Source organism: Microtus oregoni, unplaced genomic scaffold, assembly GCF_018167655.1.
Source record: "Microtus oregoni isolate MIOR12 unplaced genomic scaffold, Mior012 000008F_ref0000371, whole genome shotgun sequence".
Lineage (NCBI taxonomy): Eukaryota > Metazoa > Chordata > Mammalia > Rodentia > Cricetidae > Microtus > Microtus oregoni.
This window is the reverse complement of record NW_024543067.1, coordinates 7,102,057-7,121,441: the sequence shown is the minus strand read 5'-3', so window position 1 is coordinate 7,121,441 and position 19,385 is coordinate 7,102,057. Positions and strand designations below refer to the sequence as shown.

Genomic DNA, 19,385 nt, shown 5'->3' with positions numbered 1-19,385 from the left:
GTTTCTTTCAAATCCTAAATGAAATCAGCTGTGAGTTTCTGGTATTTTCTGCTTAGGTAGACGTTGTCTGAGGTATGCTTGTTTGTTTCCCGCCCACTCAGACCAAAAAAACCACACAGAAACTGTATTAATTAAATCGCTGCTTGGTCTATTAGCTCTAGCTTTTTATTGGCTACATTCTAAACTAACCCATCGCCATTAATCTGTGCATCACCAAGAGGTTGTGGCCCGGCTCCAGCAGAGGCTACACAGCTTCTCAACTCACTCTGCCTACTCTCTCCTTCTCTGTCTGCTTGGAACTCCCGCCTTGGCCTATTCTGCTAAGCCACTGGCTGAAACAGTTTTATTCATTAACCAATAAAAGCAAACCATAGACAAAAGGACCTTCCACACCAAGTAGCTGTCTGAGAAGAAAGAAATATGAAGAAATCAATGACAAAAGGGGAAGATCAAGATGAGGGAACCAGATGGCTTCTGCATCCAAGGTCCTTGGTTTTCCGATTCTTGACTGGCCAGCCAGTTGCCTAGCCACAGCTTAAAGGTGAAACTAGGTTCAAAGTCTGCCGAAGTTCCAGGTTCTGAGATGACCTATTCAATGATGTCATAGAAAAGCTACCTCTATGTTCCATCCAGAATGTCGTAATTAATGGGAGAGATACAGTGATCCACCTGAGCCAACAGGGGAGGGTCAGCAGTGAATCCCAGATGTTAATCATGGTGCAGGTGATTAACAACATGGCAAGTATTGGTTGGCTTCTTGAAATCTTTCAAAAGATGATTCCAAAGCAATGTTCAGTGAGACTTGGGAAACACTCTACCCAGTCTCCCTCCCTTGCTCTATGTCCAGGGAGATCTTTCCACTCTTTTGTTTGTTTCATGTCTTTTGTCTTGGGGTCCCACTCAAAGAAGAGCCCATGTGACTCTGGCTAACTTGGAGCTCACTGGGTAATGTCAAAAGCACGTGAGAAGCCAGGGTGGTGGTGCAGGCTGGTCCTTCGGCTTACTCAGGAGACAATGGCAGGAGAATTGCAAGTTAGAGGCTAGCTTAGGCTATATAATGAATGTAAAGTCCAGCCTAGGCAAGATAGTGAAATTCTGTCTCAAAATAGAAAGTAATAAGAGGGCTAAAGACAGATCTCCCCTATTTTGTGCTATACCCTGGATTTAATCTCTAAGACCTCAGGAAATAGAAATGTAACTGAAAAACAGAGGCCTTTCTTGGCTGCGTGAGACTCAGCTGCCCATCCTGCAGAAATACAGGTCTGGGAAGTGGGAGCCTCTTCTTTGAATCATCAGCCTCATCTGCCTGAAACTAAACTGAATGGGACTTAATTATCAAGTTCCCTTGCTGAAGGGCAAGCATGCCATCGCTGTGGAATTAAGTCCACTCCTAAAATGGCTAGCCCTGCTCGTCTTAATCAAGTTGTGAACTAGCCTGATTAACACCTAGTCCAGGGAGCTTAAGGTGATGCCGTTAACCACAGTGAACGGAGTTCAGTTTATCACTGGGAGACATCAGTAATGGATGAAGGACAGACTGCCTCAACGGACAATCCCAGCCACACCACCACCCACGGGCTGGCTGTGAGAAGTTGGTGGATATCTGTGCCTTTGGCTGTGAAATCGACAGAATGAGGATATATACTGAATACGGCACACATAAAGATTACAGTTCAGAACAGCGGAGTGGATGAGCTAACCTCAATTCCAGTGACTAGTGAGAAAATAAACGGGGAAGAGCACTCCCTGTAGCTGGCATTCTCTCACCCGGCAGGCATTCCATAGGGCTCACCATCTGCAAGCGAGGGGTTGGGAAGGACAAGGTTAAACTAGAAGTGACTTCAGTAGGGAAAAGCAGGCCCCAAATAATTAGTTTAGGGCAGTCACAAGCAAATATAAATACAATGATCCGAGGTCCCAGGATGGAAGACTTTAACTAGGAGATAGCAAGAAGTTTTGGAAATTTTACTAAGGAAGTTTAGAGAAAAAAAAAAAGTCAAATCATGAAATGAGTGGTGTTTATTGATACGTTAAGAGCAATCACTCCATAAAGCAAAAGATTTTGCCATTGATGCGTTTCACCTGCCCTGAGAATTTCTGAATACAGAAATCCCGCTCATACAGTTCTGCTTTCACGTTAAGACTTTCATTCCTCCCTGGCTGGCCGGCCTCTACCCAAAGGCAGCCGCCACTACTGTGCCATTTGTAAGCAGACTTCTATTGTATTTACGAATGTATCGCCACTGTGGGTACTCACAAAGAAAGCTATGTCCTGCCTAAGACTCACTAAGCAAAGGTTGGACCAGCCTGAGGACGAACAGGTAGGGCACCTGGTAGGCTTCCCCTGTTCTGGTACCCTTGGCAAGCCGTTCATTGTCTTTCCCGTAAGGACTTTGGGATAGTCTGTGACCATGCACACTTCCCCCTGTGTTCTGGTTTTAGGATGAATTTAAAGAGTTGCTGCGGGCTGCTGGGAGCAGGCTTGTGGTGGTGGAGTTCTCGGCAAGGTGGTGTGGCCCCTGCAAAAGGGTTGGTCCCATTTTCCAGGTAAGGATTTCTAGCATCTGTCTCAGGGTTGCCAATGGAATCTAGGCCCGCAAAAGTTTTCCCAGCCACTCTGAAGTTTTTCTGCTTCTAAACTATCCATAGGTTGAAGCTCTGTTGCTGTTTTGTTTGTGGTTTGTTTGTTTTTAAGCGTCCCAGTGAACCTGAAGCTAATATCCTGAAATCTCATTAGGCAATACCCAAAGACTGGGATTATTTGTCTGTGGGCAATTCCACAAGGAACACCGAGATGCGCTGAAGAATTAGAGTGTACAAATGAACGGGAATTCATATCATCACATCTTAAATCGGGACTCAGAACTTACAAATACTGAAAGAGACCGCAGAGAGACACAATGTTTGTGTTTAGCTCTAGTGTATGTCTGTGCAGCCCTTGTGTACCTGGTGTCTGTGAAGGCCACGAGAGGGCGTCAGATCCCCTGGAACTAGAGTCACAGACAGTTGTGAGTTGTCACGTGTGTGCCAAGAACTGAACCCAGGGCCTCTGGAAGAGCATCAGTGCTCTTAGCTACTGAGAAGTCTCTCCAGCCCCCATATTAGGGAATTTTAGTCTTCTTTCTCCTGGTTGTTTGTGGTCACCTTTGTGACCTGTATTCCTTCCTCCAAATATAAAGACGTTTTAATCCCATGAAGACTGTCTCAGTTAGGGTTTCCATTGCTATGAAGAGACACCATGATCATGGTCACTCTTATAAAGAAAACATTTACCTGGGGTGGCTCACTTACAGTTCCAGGGCTTCGGTCCATTATATCATGACAGGAAGCATGGCGGCATGCAGGCAGACATGGTGCTGGTTACGCCTTGACCAGAAGACAGCAGGAGGTGGACTGAAACACTCAGGGGTATTCTGAGCATAGGAACTCTCAAAACCCAGCCCTATGGTGACACACTTCCTCCAACAAGGCCATACCTCCTCCCAGAAAGTGCCACTCCCTATGAGATTATGGGGGCCAATTGCACAATGATACAACTAAAAACCTTCTCGTCTGTGTTCAGTGTGGTTTTTTTTTTTTTTTTTTTTTTTTGATTTTTCGAGACAGGGTTTCTCCGTAGCTTTTGGTTCCCCCTGGAACTAGCTCTTGTAGACCAGGCTGGCCTCGAACTCACAGAGATCCGCCTGCCTCTGCCTCCCGAGTGCTGGGATTAAAGGCGTGCGCCACCACCGCCCGGCTTCAGTGTGGTTTTTAAACATCTTGGATTTTCTCACTTGGCCTCTTAAATCTGGCAAAACTAATTTTAGCAATAGTCACAACCAACAATATTTCATTGTAAATGCACTTGTAGCAGATAAAGAAATGAGCTACATGACATTTCTTTTTTGTCATTTGCATATATGCATAGTGTACATGTATGTATGCGTGTTCACATGTGCAGGTCCAAGGTTGATATGTTTTCCTCAGTTGCTCTCCGTCTCACATATCGAAGCAAAGTCTCTTGCAGAGCTCAGAGCTCATGGTTCAAGCTAATCTGGCTAGCCAGGTTGCTCTAGGGACCCACTGTCTCTGGCTCCTGCGTGCTGATGATATATAGGTAGGTCACCGTACCCAAATGCATTTACATGGGTTCTAGGTATCTCACAGCCTTTATACTTTCATGCCAAGGGCTTTGCCCACTGGGCCATCCCCCCCCCCATCTTCTACATGACTCTTCACATCCCTACTATGCCTAAAATTCTTGGACTATCCGGAAGGAAGGAACATTTTAGTGTTTGACAGACCACTCTGTCACTCAAAACTAAGAAAGAAGGCTCCCTAACTATGCCACAGAAATAGTCAGGGCTCGGATACAAAAGTGTGAATCCACTCAAAAGACACAGTTTAAAGCTGATGCCAGTAGCCAATCAAGGGCACAGAACATGCCGAGAGAGAGAGAGAGAGAGAGAGAGAGAGAGAGAGAGAGAGAGAACAGATAGAGGCCTAAAGACAACCTCAGCAGCTGCCATTCCTCAAACACCATCTACCCTCTTGTTTGCTGTTGCTGATTTGGTTTGGTTTGGTTTTTTGAGGCAACGTCTCTAACCGAGCTGGAACCCACTAAAAGGCTAACCTGGCTTATGGTTAATGAGACCCAGAGATCCATCTGTTTCTACCTCCCCAGAGATGGGATCACAAGTGCATGCCACCACACCTAAATATTTGTCATGTGGGCTCTGTGGCTCAGGCTCCGGTCTTCAGGACTGAACATCAAACACTTTACTCACAGATATCTCTAGCCCTAAAACCCTGGTCTTTTTTTTTTTAACTGGAGAAGCTGTACAGTTATATTTTTGTTGGTAGAAAGGTAAAACGATATAGTTACTCTGAAAATAATGTAATAATTACTTAGAAGGCGTATAAACTATATATATCAGAATGTTAGAAGAAAAATAAAGGTCCCTAAATAACTTAGTATAGCATGTTAAGTCATTAAACAACCCATGACCTAACAATTAACAATGAATTAATCTATGTCCTAACAGTTGCACACTTGATCAAATAAAATGAACCCACTCATAAAAATTCATAGTACATACTATGTACATAGTACATAGTTAAAAGCTAAAAGAAAAGCTCATATCTTTCGATAAACAGCAATTATACAAGAATTGAAAAAAATTATGCAAACTTCATTCACTATATATGCATATAAAACAGAGCAGAAGGATGCCTGTCAAAAAAGGGGGATTTTTGTGTGTGAATAAGTGGCAGCTGTAGGGAAATAGGAATGGAAGAACTTTGTATTTGCTGTACGGTAACTCTCAGCCTATCATAAGGGAGCACATTCGTGTATTTTGTGTGAGTTTGTTAAACTTCTTGTCCATGAGGGATTGAGAGGAAGGCGCTAGAATCATGGTATCTGTCAGAGATCAAATCAGGAAACAGAAATAAACAAGGACTTTCATACCAGGAAGTAAATGCTTTTACGCCACTGGAGAGCAGGTGAGAAGGCTGGAGATGGGACCAGATTCTGGCACAGGCTGATCTGGCCTAGAATTCCCTCTATTCCCTGCTGACCTCAGGCTTCTGGTTCTCCTGCTGCGATCAGAGCTGTGCTGCCAAACCCAGTTCAGAACCATCATTTTAGTCCGAAAAATATTCTCAAACCCCACAGGTGTTTGTGTTCACTATACAAGAATTGTCTCCCGTATCACCATTTTAAGGGGCCACAGGAGACAGGACCCCCACGTAAATCACAATCCACGCACAGAATCAGAGGGCGAGCTGCCGGCAGCAGGCTTCTCACACGTCCACCTAAGCCCTTCAACACCTTGCAGCTTATGGCTTCTCCCTCTGGCAGATGGCTCCATCTAGTATTGACTCCGTCTGGCCAAGCTTTGAACCCCTTGTGTGCCATCTTCCAGGAGTAGTCTCATTTGACAGAGGTGACCAGAACTGCTTGTGACATGATTTTTAAACAAACCAGGACATGATCAGGTGCCCACAAAGTGTGCACACAGCTGTCTGAACACAAATCTGTGCTGACGTAAGTCACAAACATCCTTCATCTGCACCCCCTGATTTGCTGTCACCACTTCTGTTAAAGACATTTCCTGAACAAAATAGAAGCAGGAGATAGCCCCTTCCTCCTACCACCTTTCATGGCTTCCCATTGGCTAGCCGGCAAGGGAGTCTGGAAAATCTCGTTTCGATATATGATAGATTGCAGAGAGTTTGGGTGGGTGGGAGAAAACCAGGTTGATGATGGTCATCAGGGAAACCTTCTAGGCCACCAGCATCACACCTCCCAAGCCATGTCAAGACAAGAAGGTCAAAGCACCAAGCACATGTCTGGGTCAGAGAACTGCATCCTTTGTTGGGATGCTAGAACCATAGCAGGGCTTCTAACACTGCTCTAAGCCCACTCCCAACACCCCAGACAAAATCTGAAAGCCGTTACAGGTAATCTCAACACCTTCAGGGAAACACTGTCTGGCCTCCCCACCCCCGACAGAGTTGGCCTGGCCCCACTGGTCCTCCCCCCCCCCCCCCAGCAGGGTTGGCCTGGCCCCCTGCACTCCATTCAGTTGCTCTGGGTTTGGTCCTCAAACCTTGAACCGCCAATCTTCAGTTTTGTTCGTAGACTCTGCAATGCGTCCTTGATTGACCTTGAGGAGTTTCAGGTCCTCGACTGTAACGACCTTTCGGAATAATGCCTGGGTCTCTTTAACAACCCAGTCACACGTGTCCTCTTTTCAAAAATGACATTTTGAGTACGAATGCTGATATTCACATTATTGTATTCTTTTGTCTTGAAGGCAATGTCTTTAAAATACCAAAACGTCACGTTTGCTAATGTAGATGTGGACTCATCGAAGGTAAGCCTCTTAAACCCTCTGTGCGGAGCGTCAAAACCCGAATGCAATGTCACTACACTGAGTCACTCTACGAAAGCCATGACATCACCTGGCTAAACACAAGTGGAATTCCACGTCTTTGCTTTTGTGGTAAATATAGCAAACTGTTTTGCACAATCTTCTTTAAATGTTAGCAAATCTATGGTGCTCCCTGCTGCTGTGGCAGACAGCACGAGTCACTCCCAAGAGTCTTCACCACCCGCTCCTCAGCCTGATGCTCAAGGCCTGTGTTCTCAACCTGTGGGTCATGCCCCCTTTGGGGCTATGTACCAGTTATTTACATTATGATCATAACAATTGAAAAATTTTACTTATGAAGTAGCAACTAAATAATTTTATGGATGGGGTCACCACTAGATGAGGAACTGTATTAAAAGGTCACAGCATTAAGAAGCCTGAGACATTACAATGAATCTAGGCAGACATTACAATGAAGCCATGGTAAAAAAAAAAATATTTTCAGGTTGTGGTAAATTATTAATAATTTTTTAAAACTTAGCTCAATAACTATAGACATTTTGATATATCTCATTTTTGTATCCTGTATTTGTTTTTCTTGGGGGGGTTGCTTATATAGCATAAAAATTCCACATAATCTTTCCCTCTTGTCCCTAGATCCAGCCTTCCTCTTCTCCTATGCCTCCCCACAAAATAATCAGCCTCCTAGTTTTAAGCCAAATACATCTTATTACAATATAAAATCTGCTGGGATTTATTCTTCCTGGGAGTTGTTAATTTACAATAAGGAAATGTAACCATATTAATTAGCTTTCTGTCACTATAGAAAAGTGCCTAAGAGAAAGAGAAAGGTTTATTTTGTCTCACCATCTTGGAAATTCAAGTCCCTGATCAAAGCCTAGTTGCTTTTGGACCTGTAGAAGGCAGCACATTTGAACAGGAGTGCATGGCAGAGCAAAGTGATCCCTTCAGCAGCAGGAAGAAAAAGAGAAGGGGTCAGCATCCCACAGTCCTCTTTAGGCACAGCCTGAAAGGACTGAAGGCCCCACCTCTTAAAGGTTCCACCACCTCCAATAGCTCCATGCTGGAGACCAGGCTGCTGATCCAGAAGAGCCACTCAGCATTCACACTATAGCAGAAAAGGTAACAAGCGACCTACCCAAGCATTGGATGGAAGCTGAGCTTTAAAATGATCAGAAAACCAAACACTAATTACCTTCTGTGCCATAGTCTGTCATAATATGTCAACCTGACACTAACTTGGCACCCTGAGAAGCTTTGGGCAATTGTGATAATTTTTGTATAAATTTGACTGCATAAATTTCTATGTGAGTACAAGTTTTGATTTCTTTTGAAGCTGTATCTACATGCATAGTTCTTGCCACGACACTCTGATGGTATATGGAGGCGCTGGAAAACCATCTTGTAAAGAAACTACATCATTTTCCATTCTCTCTGCTCCAGTAGACAGTCCTGATTTCCCAAAATCTTGCCAAAAGCTGAGTTGCTCTCAGTTTTTCAATTATAGTTTTTTGTCTTCTTTTTTGGTTTATTTTGTTATGTTTTTCGAGACAGGGTTTCTCTGCAACAGCCCCGGCTGTCCTGGAACTAGCTCTTGTAGACCAGGCTGGTCTCGAACTCACAGAGCTCCGCCTGCCTCTGCCTCCCGAGTGCTGGGATTAAAGGCGTGCGCCACCACCGCCCAGCTGGCTTTTTGCCTTTTAAGGTGAAGCAAAATACACACTTTTCTATTAATAACATAGATTAACAGTTGTCATGGCAATTATAACTAAACATACAACTTAGTGTGTGTGCAATGCTTCTTTGTGTGTATTGTGGGTGGAAGAATTAAAGTCGATCAAATAGCATATCAGTGAGAGAGTTCAGGTTTTTTGTTCATGGATAGCTAATTTTAGTCGACTTCTAAATAAGAGAAACAAACAAACAAGAAATACCACTTGCTTTGGTCTCAAATCAAACCATTTCTCTTATCCTTGGGCTCCAAATGTTTCAGAAGTAAAGATAAGTAGTGAGGGAGAAAGGCAAACAAGACTTAAAGAACAGGCTGCGCTAACCTTGAGTGTGTCATGCCTGTCTCCAGTGTGACCGATGAAGACATGCCTTTTCCTTCCTCTTTGGGCAATACGGCATTTCCATACGAGGCTTCCTGGGGCTTCTCCGCCCACTCAGCATTGTTAAATGCAGTTCAGTTAGGAACTCCACATCCATTCTATTTGCCCTTCGTCTCATCCCTCACCTAGAGCTCTGGAATGAGAAACCCAAGAGTTTCTTTCCACAGGGGTTATCCTGGAGGCCTGGAGGGTATGTTGGGGAAATCCTGTAAAGTGTCAGGTGCCCTTAGACCTTAAGACACTGTTTCTTAGAAGTCACTTGAAACAGAGAAAGGGAACCAAAACTGTGACTTCACGACACCCCTTTTTCTTCCCAGGAATTGGCTCAACTTTGTCACATCAAAGCCGTGCCCACATTTCAGATGTTCAAGCACACCAAAAAGGTATGTTTTCATGGAAACCAGCAGGGATGAATTAGATGAAGCTATCATCAGAGCTAAAATTAAAAAGTCTGGTGTTCCTCGGTTAGATAAAAAATACTTGGATTTTTTTTTTGAAATATAATTTTTAAATTTCAAACACCACATCCAATGAATGATGAGAGTAAAGAAAATACATGACTTACAGTAAATTGCTCCCTATCTGAGACATTCGAATCATAAAAACTCCACTATTTCCTCTACTCTGGGACAGAATTATCAAGAACCTACCCGGTAAGGGCTTGATGAAATCCTCCCACTGGAGTCGATAGCCATTAACAGGATGTGTGGAAACACTCATCCAAAATCATCCCAAGGCAGCACAGCCTCATGACTGGGTATGCACTGCCTGGGTTCAATCCCCATGGTCCAAAAACCAGGTCTCCCATTCTTAGCTATGGGGCCCTCGGTGGCTTACTTATCTTTTTGTGTCTTTGTTTCCCTATTTGTAACAGAGGGCATTATAAATATTCCCTCATTTATTGTGAACATGAAATATGTCATCATGCTGAAGTGTAAGATCCCCCTGGTGGGAGTGGTTTAATGTGTTCTATTAGCTCTTCTATATTATATTAATAATATAATAGGTATTATAGGTATTAGTGGGATAAAGCTAGTATTTTCAGATATGACTGGGGGGATTGATGGTTACTCACATATGCTTCATGAACTTATCATTTTGTAGCAACCTTAGGAGACACAAAATATACATTGTCTTTCACAACAGTATCTTGCCCTTGGGAACATATGCTGTAAAAAACATCTCAAGAAAAAAAAACAGTAACTGAATATGTAATAATTGGTACATTATTGCTAACATTGACAATAGAAGCAATTACGATGCCTTTTTCAGCAGAATGTCTGAGTTATGAGCCCTCTATTCCATGGGACAGTATGGAACTAAGATGTTAGGAAGAATTTTGTGATGTTTAAAAGACATGCTTGGAGTTTATAAAGATTATGTCTAAATTGGGGGAAACAAAAGCATTGCTTTGATCTACCAGCTATACAATTTTTGTTTCTGTTTCTGTCTGTTGGTATTTGATGTAGTGTAACTGGTGCAATAGATTTAAGATATTTTTCAAACACTACATATTTCTTCACATGGCTTTTGGTTGAAAATAAAACTATTTAGCATGTGTTTCCTTGACTTGCCCCCCCCCACATGTTTAATCGCCTGTGTATGTCATCTTTGCTACCATCTCAACTCCATCTCCAAGAAATCCAATGCCCGCTCTGGCCTCTGTGGGCACCAGTATGTATGTGCAAATATACACAGAGAGACACACAAACAAAAAATAAAAATAGTCTCTTTTTAAAAACTAAACAATTTGAAATGATTTCTACCACAACGTATAAATGCATCTATTTCTACTCATATGAAACCTGCTCAAAAAATAGCAATAAAACCAAAACAAAACAACTTTCTACACCAAAGGCAAGAGGCAAGAAAAAGATGACAAGATTCTTAGGGATCTAACACTCTAAATCTTTTACTTCTTTTGACTCAGATGTCAAATAGGCTCTGAGCAGGTCTTTAGTGCTCCTTGGGGCGCCACTTTTCCCAATGCATCAAGAGTTAGGGTGAAGCCATGGCATGTCTGGATCCTTCTCCCCAGTTCCTGTCTCACAGTGATCTGCAGAGGGGAAACCATTGCAAAGCAGGTCTTAGGGTGGCCAAGGAAAAGATGCAATCATTTGAACGTCTTTCTGTTAGGAGAACAGAGCAAGGAAGCTTTCATTGGCGTCAGATGTCTTTTAGAAAACAGAGAGAAATGGAATCCATGTCTTTGAAAGCACCTCCAGAAATGGGTTCCACGCCTTCATCTGGGACATGTAACTGGAAACTGACTTACTGAAGCAATTAAGTACCATGTATCCATTTTTTAAAACTAGAGTTCAGTTTCTATTGAGGATTGTTTTAAGAAATGTCTTTATGATTCCAGGAAGACATCTGGCAAATAGCCACTGTGCACTGTGCCTCTTAAAGGTTCACAGTATAAAAAAAAAAGTCATAAATCACATAGAACACAGGAGACTATCTTCTCCTTTGGAAACACAATGTGTTTCCGATAGAAAGAGCTAAGGTTCCCCTGTAGTGAGTGGGAGGCTGCTTGTTAGTTCCCAGCCATCTGGCTATCTTAGACCCCAAATAATCACACAGAAACTGTATTAATTAAATCATTGGTTGGCCCATTAGCTCTAGATTCTTATTGTATAACTCTTACATATTAATTTTACCCATTTCTATTAATCTGTGTATGGCCACGTGGCAGTAGCTTACCAGCAAAATTTTGGCATGTCTGACTCTGGCAGCGGCTCCATGGCTTCTCCCCGACTCCGCCCTTCTTCCTCCCAGCATTCAGTTCTGTCTTCCCTGCCTACCTAAGCTCTGCCCTGCTCTAGGTCCAAAGCAGTTTCTTTATTCATTAATGGTAATCACAGCATACAGAGGGGACTCCCACATCATTCCCCTTTTGTTCTAAAGATGTCAAGAAACTCGGGCTTGCTTCTGCTGCTCCAGTCCCACGACCCCTTACCTCCTATGTCTCCAACCTTTCCCATAGATGTTTCTTGTACTACACCACCCTTAGGCTTTTACCCTTTTCTTTGGCTTTTACTCTTTTCTTTGGCCATCATTCTTGCCCATGTCATTCCTAATGTATATACATCATAAGTAAAGTAGAATTTTTTTAAAAATAAAAATGTCAGCCGGGTGGTGGTGGTGCACGCCTTTAATCCCAGCACTCGGGAGGCAGAGGCAGGCTGATCTCTGGGAGTTCAAGGCCAGCCTGGTCTACAAGAGCTAGTTCCAGGCAGGCACCAAAGCTACAGAGAAACCCTGTCTCGAAAAACAAAAACAAAACAAAAAAATGAAAATGCATAAAGCCATATATAGTGACCTGAGGTACTTAATAATCCTTCCCTGGCTGCTAGAAGTTTTCATGAATGAAGTTGCTTGGCAGGGATGCAATATTAAAATAAAATGGCTGTAGTGGGCAGGGAGATGGCTCCTTCAGTAAACTTGCCCCAGAAGCACATAGACCAAAGTTTGGACCCCAAAACTCACATGTGAAAAGTCAGGTATGATAGTGTGCGTTTGAAATCCTAGTGCTGGAGAGACAGAGGCAGGAGGATGCCTGAGAACTGCTTTCAGTCTGGACAGCCTAACTGGTGGGTTCCATACCATGTGAGAGATGCTTTCTCAAAAAACAAGGTGGATAGTGTATGAGGAGTGGCACCTCCATCACCCAGCTGAATTGCAACTTTTATCTCTCGCCTTAATGCAAAATTGTTTCCAAAAGCACTTGGGTAGGCCCACTATTAAGAACAATGGAAAATGGGCATATATATGCTAATAAGCAAATTATTCATAACTGAATAATTCATAACACAAGTTTGCTGGGCTCTTGCATTAAGTAGGAGGAAGCTCTTACCCAGATGTCTACAAACTCCAGAGCTCCTTGCTGACAACACAAAAGTCATTGCCAACAAGTATCTGCCATCAAATAAAGCAAGTATAGAGATGAAAACTATCCTACATCATTTGCTAGAAAGAGGACGGGGCCGAAACAGGGCTCACACACAGGCCAAGAAGAGATCTATAGATAAAGAAGAATTGAGGAAGGGGTGTGTCTGAAGACTCCATTCCAACCGCTTGTATTCAACTGCTTCAAAAATTATGTTTGGCCTTCTTCCCAGAAATTACTTGCAACCGGGTCTCACTATCCCAGGACAACTGTTGTTTGGGTCCTGCATCTTCCTATTACTGAGTGACTTAGGAATGTAATAAGCCATCCCAACGTTCATCTTCCTTCTTTGTGAGATGAATACTACATCACTCATCTTTGAAATTTTGTCTTGAAGTTTTAAAAAATATATATACAGAAAGTGCCAAGCCCTGGACTTGATGCATACCTTAAAATAGGACTAGTATAGTTGATTTGAAGGTTACAGCTTCCTGTTGTTTAACAGTATGGGTAGTATCAGAACCTCAGGATGCAGCTGTGTCCGTCTCCCTTCAAATTCATAAATAAACTAATATAGAAATAATGTTTGAGGGACCATTTAAACTCTTCAAACACATGGGACTTCTGCTTACACTGAATCACCATTGCTTACTCAGTAAAACCCGTCCCGCACAGGCAACGGCAGACAAAGGAGTTCTGCCTGGGAGACCAAAAACAAATCCCACCTGGTCAGCCCCAAGAGTGGCTGATGCTTGAGACGGAGAATTATAGAGTTGAAAAACTAAGCAGGATGGAAGAGACGCTAATGAACTGAGGCTGTTTTCAGCTCAGTTTAGCCATCTTAGGATCACTGCAAAGGATGCTGCTGTTGCCTTAGCAACTGAGAGGTTCCTACCTGTCTCTCCTCCGGGATTAGACAATGCAAATTACCCTCCAGTGTTGTAAACCATGTTTTTATTTAATGTTCTACACTCTGTTCTCTGGGGAGTTTTGTATTGATTTTTAATAGTTAAATTTCTATCAAAATGTCTTTTATTTTGATTCCTGAGGGTTTCCCACTCTACAATTTTTACTCAGCCCTGTTCGTCTCCTCTGATTTTTCAATTGTTGAGACATAGCAGTGTTTCGTCCGGTGATTTGTGAGACATGAGAAGACTCAGGAGCAAGTTGTACTCAGAGTTAAGATTTATTGCATCAGAGAATACAGAGTAAAAGAACAGGAGAAGTCCTCATTAGTGGGATCCGGAAAGATCTTTTGATGCCCTCTCTTGTCAAAGGACACAGATTGCCCCACAGCCATGAAAGGCATAAGCAAGCAGACATAAGCTCTTTTCTCTTAATGAGTCATGCAGATAACCAAAATATGACCTTTATCGGAAGTACTTCTGGTGATAGACGGCGCTCATAAAAGTTCACGACTGAGATCCGTGTGAACAATGGTTCTCTTAAAGTCTAGACCTTGAGTACTCCTGCCTGAGAAAGGACCTAGGGCTGCATAGCTGCCACCTACCTGCCCAGATGAAGAAGGCGCTGCTGCCTTGCATGACTCTCAAGATCTAAAAGACCACCCATCTGAAGAAGGCAAATCTGGGCCCCTTTTCCCCAGGATATCTGGAAAGGACTGGGGGAAAGTTTGGCTGTGCCCTCTATCAAGGTGTCCCAAAACGAGAGAAAATAGACTTGAGCTTTTCCTTCATCTAGGATTAAGAGACACTCACTCTGAGCTTGGTGAGCCGGAGTGGGAATGGAGGTAAGACAAGGGTTACAGAAACCCAACACTGAAAATCTGAGCAGATTTTCCCAGTGGGAACATGAGGACAAGCATATGCCATTGAAGAAAATGACCCTGGAAGCTGTGTTTACCGCAAAGAACAAAGTCCCATTCCAGGGACAGGCAGATCATCATCTCTGGTAGCCACGGTCCAAAATGGCCTTTCCTATTCTAACGTGGCTGGAGATGAACTCCAACATCATACCACATCCCCTTCAGTGGTAAGTCCCACTGTATTGAGGATCTGGCCCTGCAGCAGCTTCTTGTGTCTGCTCAGCAGAATCGGCTGGTGGCCCAGAAAAAGAATCCACACGCTCCAGTCCAAGCTGACCCTCCACCTGTTCACAGATCAATCGCACAGGAGCACAGCCACGCCAGTTTGGTTACATAACAATATGTCTGCCTTTGCACTTCCACGGCAAATCTAAACATCAGACCCCAAGTGAGTATGATCGGAACCAAAAAGTTAGCTGTTGCCACAGAAAAAACAATGTACTTTTGTTGTCATTTGGGTCACTGATACCCAAAGAGTAAGACGTGGAAGCAGCTTCCAGAAAATAACATCAATGAGTGTTCTACTGTCATCCTACCGTCAGAACAAGTTCAAAAGATGTCATCCAGGAGGCCTGAGTGGTGGAAACAGGAGCCTGGCTATTTGCCCTCATCTTGTATGAGTGCCCCTCTTCCGGTGCCTCCTGGATATATTTTAGCTCAACTCCAAAAACTCTCATTGAATTACTTTACATTATCAAGGTCCACCTGAGGCATAGGAAAGCCAATGAGATTCAAATACCGGCTGAGAAGTCAGCGGTTCTGAGTAGGGTCAGAAGAAGAATCAGGATAGAACTGACGCTTACTGCTGTCCCCTCCTCTTAGGTGAGGCAGCTTTAAAAGCTTGTAGCATTAAAAGTACCCTTTCTGTCTTAGTCATACCATCTAATCCCTCAGAAAAATCCATCTATCTTAGCAGAATGTGTTCTCTTTTTATTCGTGTTATTGTAAATTATACACTGTACTACAAACATCTCCACAGTCATTCCCCAAGGCGATCTTGTATTGTTTGGTGGGATTGTGCTATTGTTTGTCTCTCGTAGCTGGTGCACCGCGGGTTGCTCCTCTTGCTGTTATCAACTAAGTACAGATGTCTGGGAGATTGATGAGCTCAGTCTGGACCATGCAGCTGGTCTAATGTAACTTCAATATCCACTCAACCAAAATTGCACAACAACCGGCCAGGGCATTTATTATAATTAGCCTACGCATGCATCATTAGTGTAATTTTGCCTGTCAGACATCTATTTGTTCGGAAGGGACCACTGTCTCTGAGTGCTCTGCAATAGACTGCATGTAAATGTTAGGACATCTTCGGCATAGGAGAACTATTGCCTCTGGCTAGACCTAGGTGACGGGTAAATCAGAAGTCACTTCATTACTCTCTTTGGTTCATGTGTTTGTTTGGTTTTGCTTTTGCTTTTCAAGACAAGGTTTCTCTGTGTGGCCCTGGCTGTCCTAGAACTCTGTGTAGACCAGGCTGGCCTTGAACTCAGAGATCCTCTGGCCTCTGCCTCCTGAGTGCTGGGATTAAAGGTGTGCAGCATCACCACAACATAAGCATTACTCTATGTGTGTGTGTTTGAAAATGTCTGTAAGGAAAGCTATTTTTTAAAACATATTGGGTTTGGGTATTTTTTAAGGACTGAATAGCCTCCCTCTTCTCATTGGCCTAAAAAGCCAGGAGCTTAGCATTTTTGTTACAACTATTTCCAGCATGCAGCAGCAGCAGCTAATGAAGAAGGACCCAGCTAGGTGCAAGGACACCTGCAATTTTATCTCTTGGTTGATTGGGGCAGAAGAATTTCAAGGTCAAGGCTAGCCAGGGGTGCACAGTAAGAGCCTGTCTCAAAGTGGGGGTGGGGGAGATTATTTTGAAATCAAGGAGATGTTAAGAGAGCTGTAAACTCACATCCTGAAGCTTCTGGTCTAAGCTTTTGAGAGACACAGCACAGCACCAGACTAAAAGAGAGAAACACTTGGATCAGAACTCACAAGCCATTTATAGTTGACTCTGTGCATCTTCGGATTCCATGTTCTTACATTCAATGAACAATAGATCAAAAATACCTGAAAAAATATTTATACTGAAAATGTACAAACTTCTCATTCTTGTCATTATCCCTAAAACAACAGAGGGTAACAGCTGCCTGTGCAGCATTTATATTGTACAGGCTGTTATAAATAATCTCGAAAGGATGTGAAAATTATGAGAACTCAGGCCTGGATTCTGGGCATGCACTCTGGCGCATCTCTGCACTCTGGCGTTCCTCGAATCTCCAGTGATATCAGGGACAGTTGCAGAGCTCCCATGAGCAAGGCCACTTGTGGAATAAGTGTTTCCTTCTTTTTTTTTTAAATTTATTTATTTTACATATATAGTGTTCTGGGCACCAGATCTCATTATAGATGGGTGTGAGCCATCATGTGGTTGCTGGGAATTGAACTCAGGACCTCTGGAACAACAGTCAGTTCTCTTAACCTCTGAGCCATCTCTCCAGCCCAAGTGTTTCCTTCTTTACTCAGTCTTCTTACTACGTTCCCAGACACAAAGCCCAGCACTAGACAGGGAGACGCATGTAATTTCTGTCTTTGGTCAACTAGACAAAGGAGGCCGTGCTGAGGATGCAGTGTGGTGATGGAGCTCATGCCTGCCATGTGGGAAGGCTTTGGGTTCAGTTCTCTAGGATAACAAAGGAAAGTAGAAGGAAGGGAGCAGAGGAAAGGCTGACAAGAAAGCAGGAAAGAAGGTGTCTTAGTCCCTGTTGTGGCACTGCGACAGAATGCCCTGAGAAGGTCAACCAAGAGAAAAAGGACTCGGGTTCACTTACAATTCCAGGCACAACCCCTCGTGGCAGGGAAGGCAAGGCACTAAGAGCTCACAGCGGCTCGCTCACATCTGCAGTCAGAAGAAGAGGCCAGGGGGTGGATGCAAACAGCTAATTCTCTCTCCTCACTTACACCGCCCAGGATGGCAGCAAACGAAGCCATCTACAGAGAGTGGGCTTCCTAATCAGAGGAACCCTCACAGGCGTGCCCCAAGCCATCTCCAGTGCTTCTCCATTCTGTCAAGTGACAGTTACCACTAACCCGGGGAAGGAAGGGGACACTTTATTCTGAAATTTAATACAATCCAGAGTCTTAAACTCACACTTCAGTGGCCAAAACTGAGTATAACAGAACTCAATTCTAATGAAAGCTAGTTTATGTGAGAGTTCCAAACTGGACCCCACAATTATGCTGGAAAAAAAATTGCAGTCTGCATCCTTGAGCTAATGGGCAGAATGAGGATAAAATCAACTATGTCATATCGTAATGGAAAGTCCAGAGTACTCTAGGATGGCGAAGAAAATGTTTCAGAAGGCTTCATGAGGTGACCGCCATCAGGGCGGGATAGGACTGGATAAGGAGAAGCAGAGATGGATAGAGTAGCACGTGTGTGTATCTGAGATAATTTACATGCTTACATAACAATAGCATAAAACTATTATGAGCATCTGAACGCCTAAGAGATATTATCTGTCTCGTTCACAAGGTACTTAGCACAGGTACTCATTAAGTGCATGTTCTAAAAGAAAACTGTGTGAGTGTCCATAACCCAAACATCCAAAGTCACAACGTTCCAAAATCTGATACTTCATAGGGACCTGATGCTGTAAGACCGATGTGTCAATGTTCAGAGACTTAGTTTTGTGAATAAAGACTAGAAAAAGCCTTCTACGAGATTACTGCCTGGGTAAACCTTCATTGTCAGCTTGACACAGGCTAGGGTCATCTTAGAAAAGAAGCAGCAATGGAGGAACTATGTAAGTCAGGTTGGTCTGTGAGCATGAGGGACTGTCTTGATAAGTGGTTGATGTAGGAGGACCTAGCCCACCATTGGTGGTACCATTCCCCAGTCAGTGGCTGATGTAGGTGGGTCATCTGTCTATCTGTTGCTTTCATTGGTTAATTAATAAACTGCTTGGCCCTTTGATAGGACAGAAAATTAGGTAGGCGGAGTAAACAGAGCAGAATGCTGGGAGGAAGAAGGCAGTGGGCAGACGCTATAGCTCTCCTCTCCAACATGGACACGGGTTAAGATCCTTCCCGGTAAGACACCACCAGTGGTGCTACACTCATTAATAGAAATGGGTTAATCAAGATGTGAGAGTTAGCCCGTAAGAGGCTAGAGCTAATGGGCCAAGCAGTGTTTAAAAGAATACAATTTGTGTGTTGTTGTTTCGGGTATAAAGCTAGCCGTGCAGGAGCTGAGCGGGAATGCAGCCCGCTGCTCTGTCTACAAGTGGCCCTAGGCAGTTTACAGCTAGCTAAGCATGAGCCAGGAAGTGGTCCAGAGATTGAGCCAACGAGCATCATTCCTCCATGGTTCCTGACTCCAGGTTCCTGCCTCACTCCTCCATGACAGATTGTGACCTAGGAGTTGTGAGATGAAACAAACCCTACCCTCCCTAAGCTCGTTTTAGTAAGAGTGTTTTATCAGAGCAACATGAAAGAAGCTAGAGCAGACTTCAGGCTGTGAGACACGTGAAATAGATGCAAATTTCCAGTTAGATTTGAGTCTCACCCCCAAGATATCTCAGTGTTTAGTTTCCAATATTCCAAGCTCTAAAATGCTTGCATCCAAGCACTTCAGACAAAGTGGTTTTGAAGTAAACAGTGAGTCCCCTGTGAAGTGTTCCCAC

General features: G+C 43.5%; 1 protein-coding gene across 1 annotated transcript; it reads left to right on the top strand.

Annotated features, from left to right (window-relative positions):
* Nucleotides 1-714: 714 nt before the first annotated feature.
* Txndc8 (thioredoxin domain containing 8) lies at nt 715-18,919 on the top strand (the record flags this gene model as incomplete). The annotated part of the gene is made up of 5 exons (XM_041656761.1): nt 715-738; nt 2,443-2,547; nt 6,801-6,860; nt 9,307-9,376; nt 18,888-18,919. Coding segments are annotated over exons 1-5 (291 nt in total), but the record flags the coding sequence as incomplete, so codon positions are not given.
* Nucleotides 18,920-19,385: the final 466 nt, after the last annotated feature.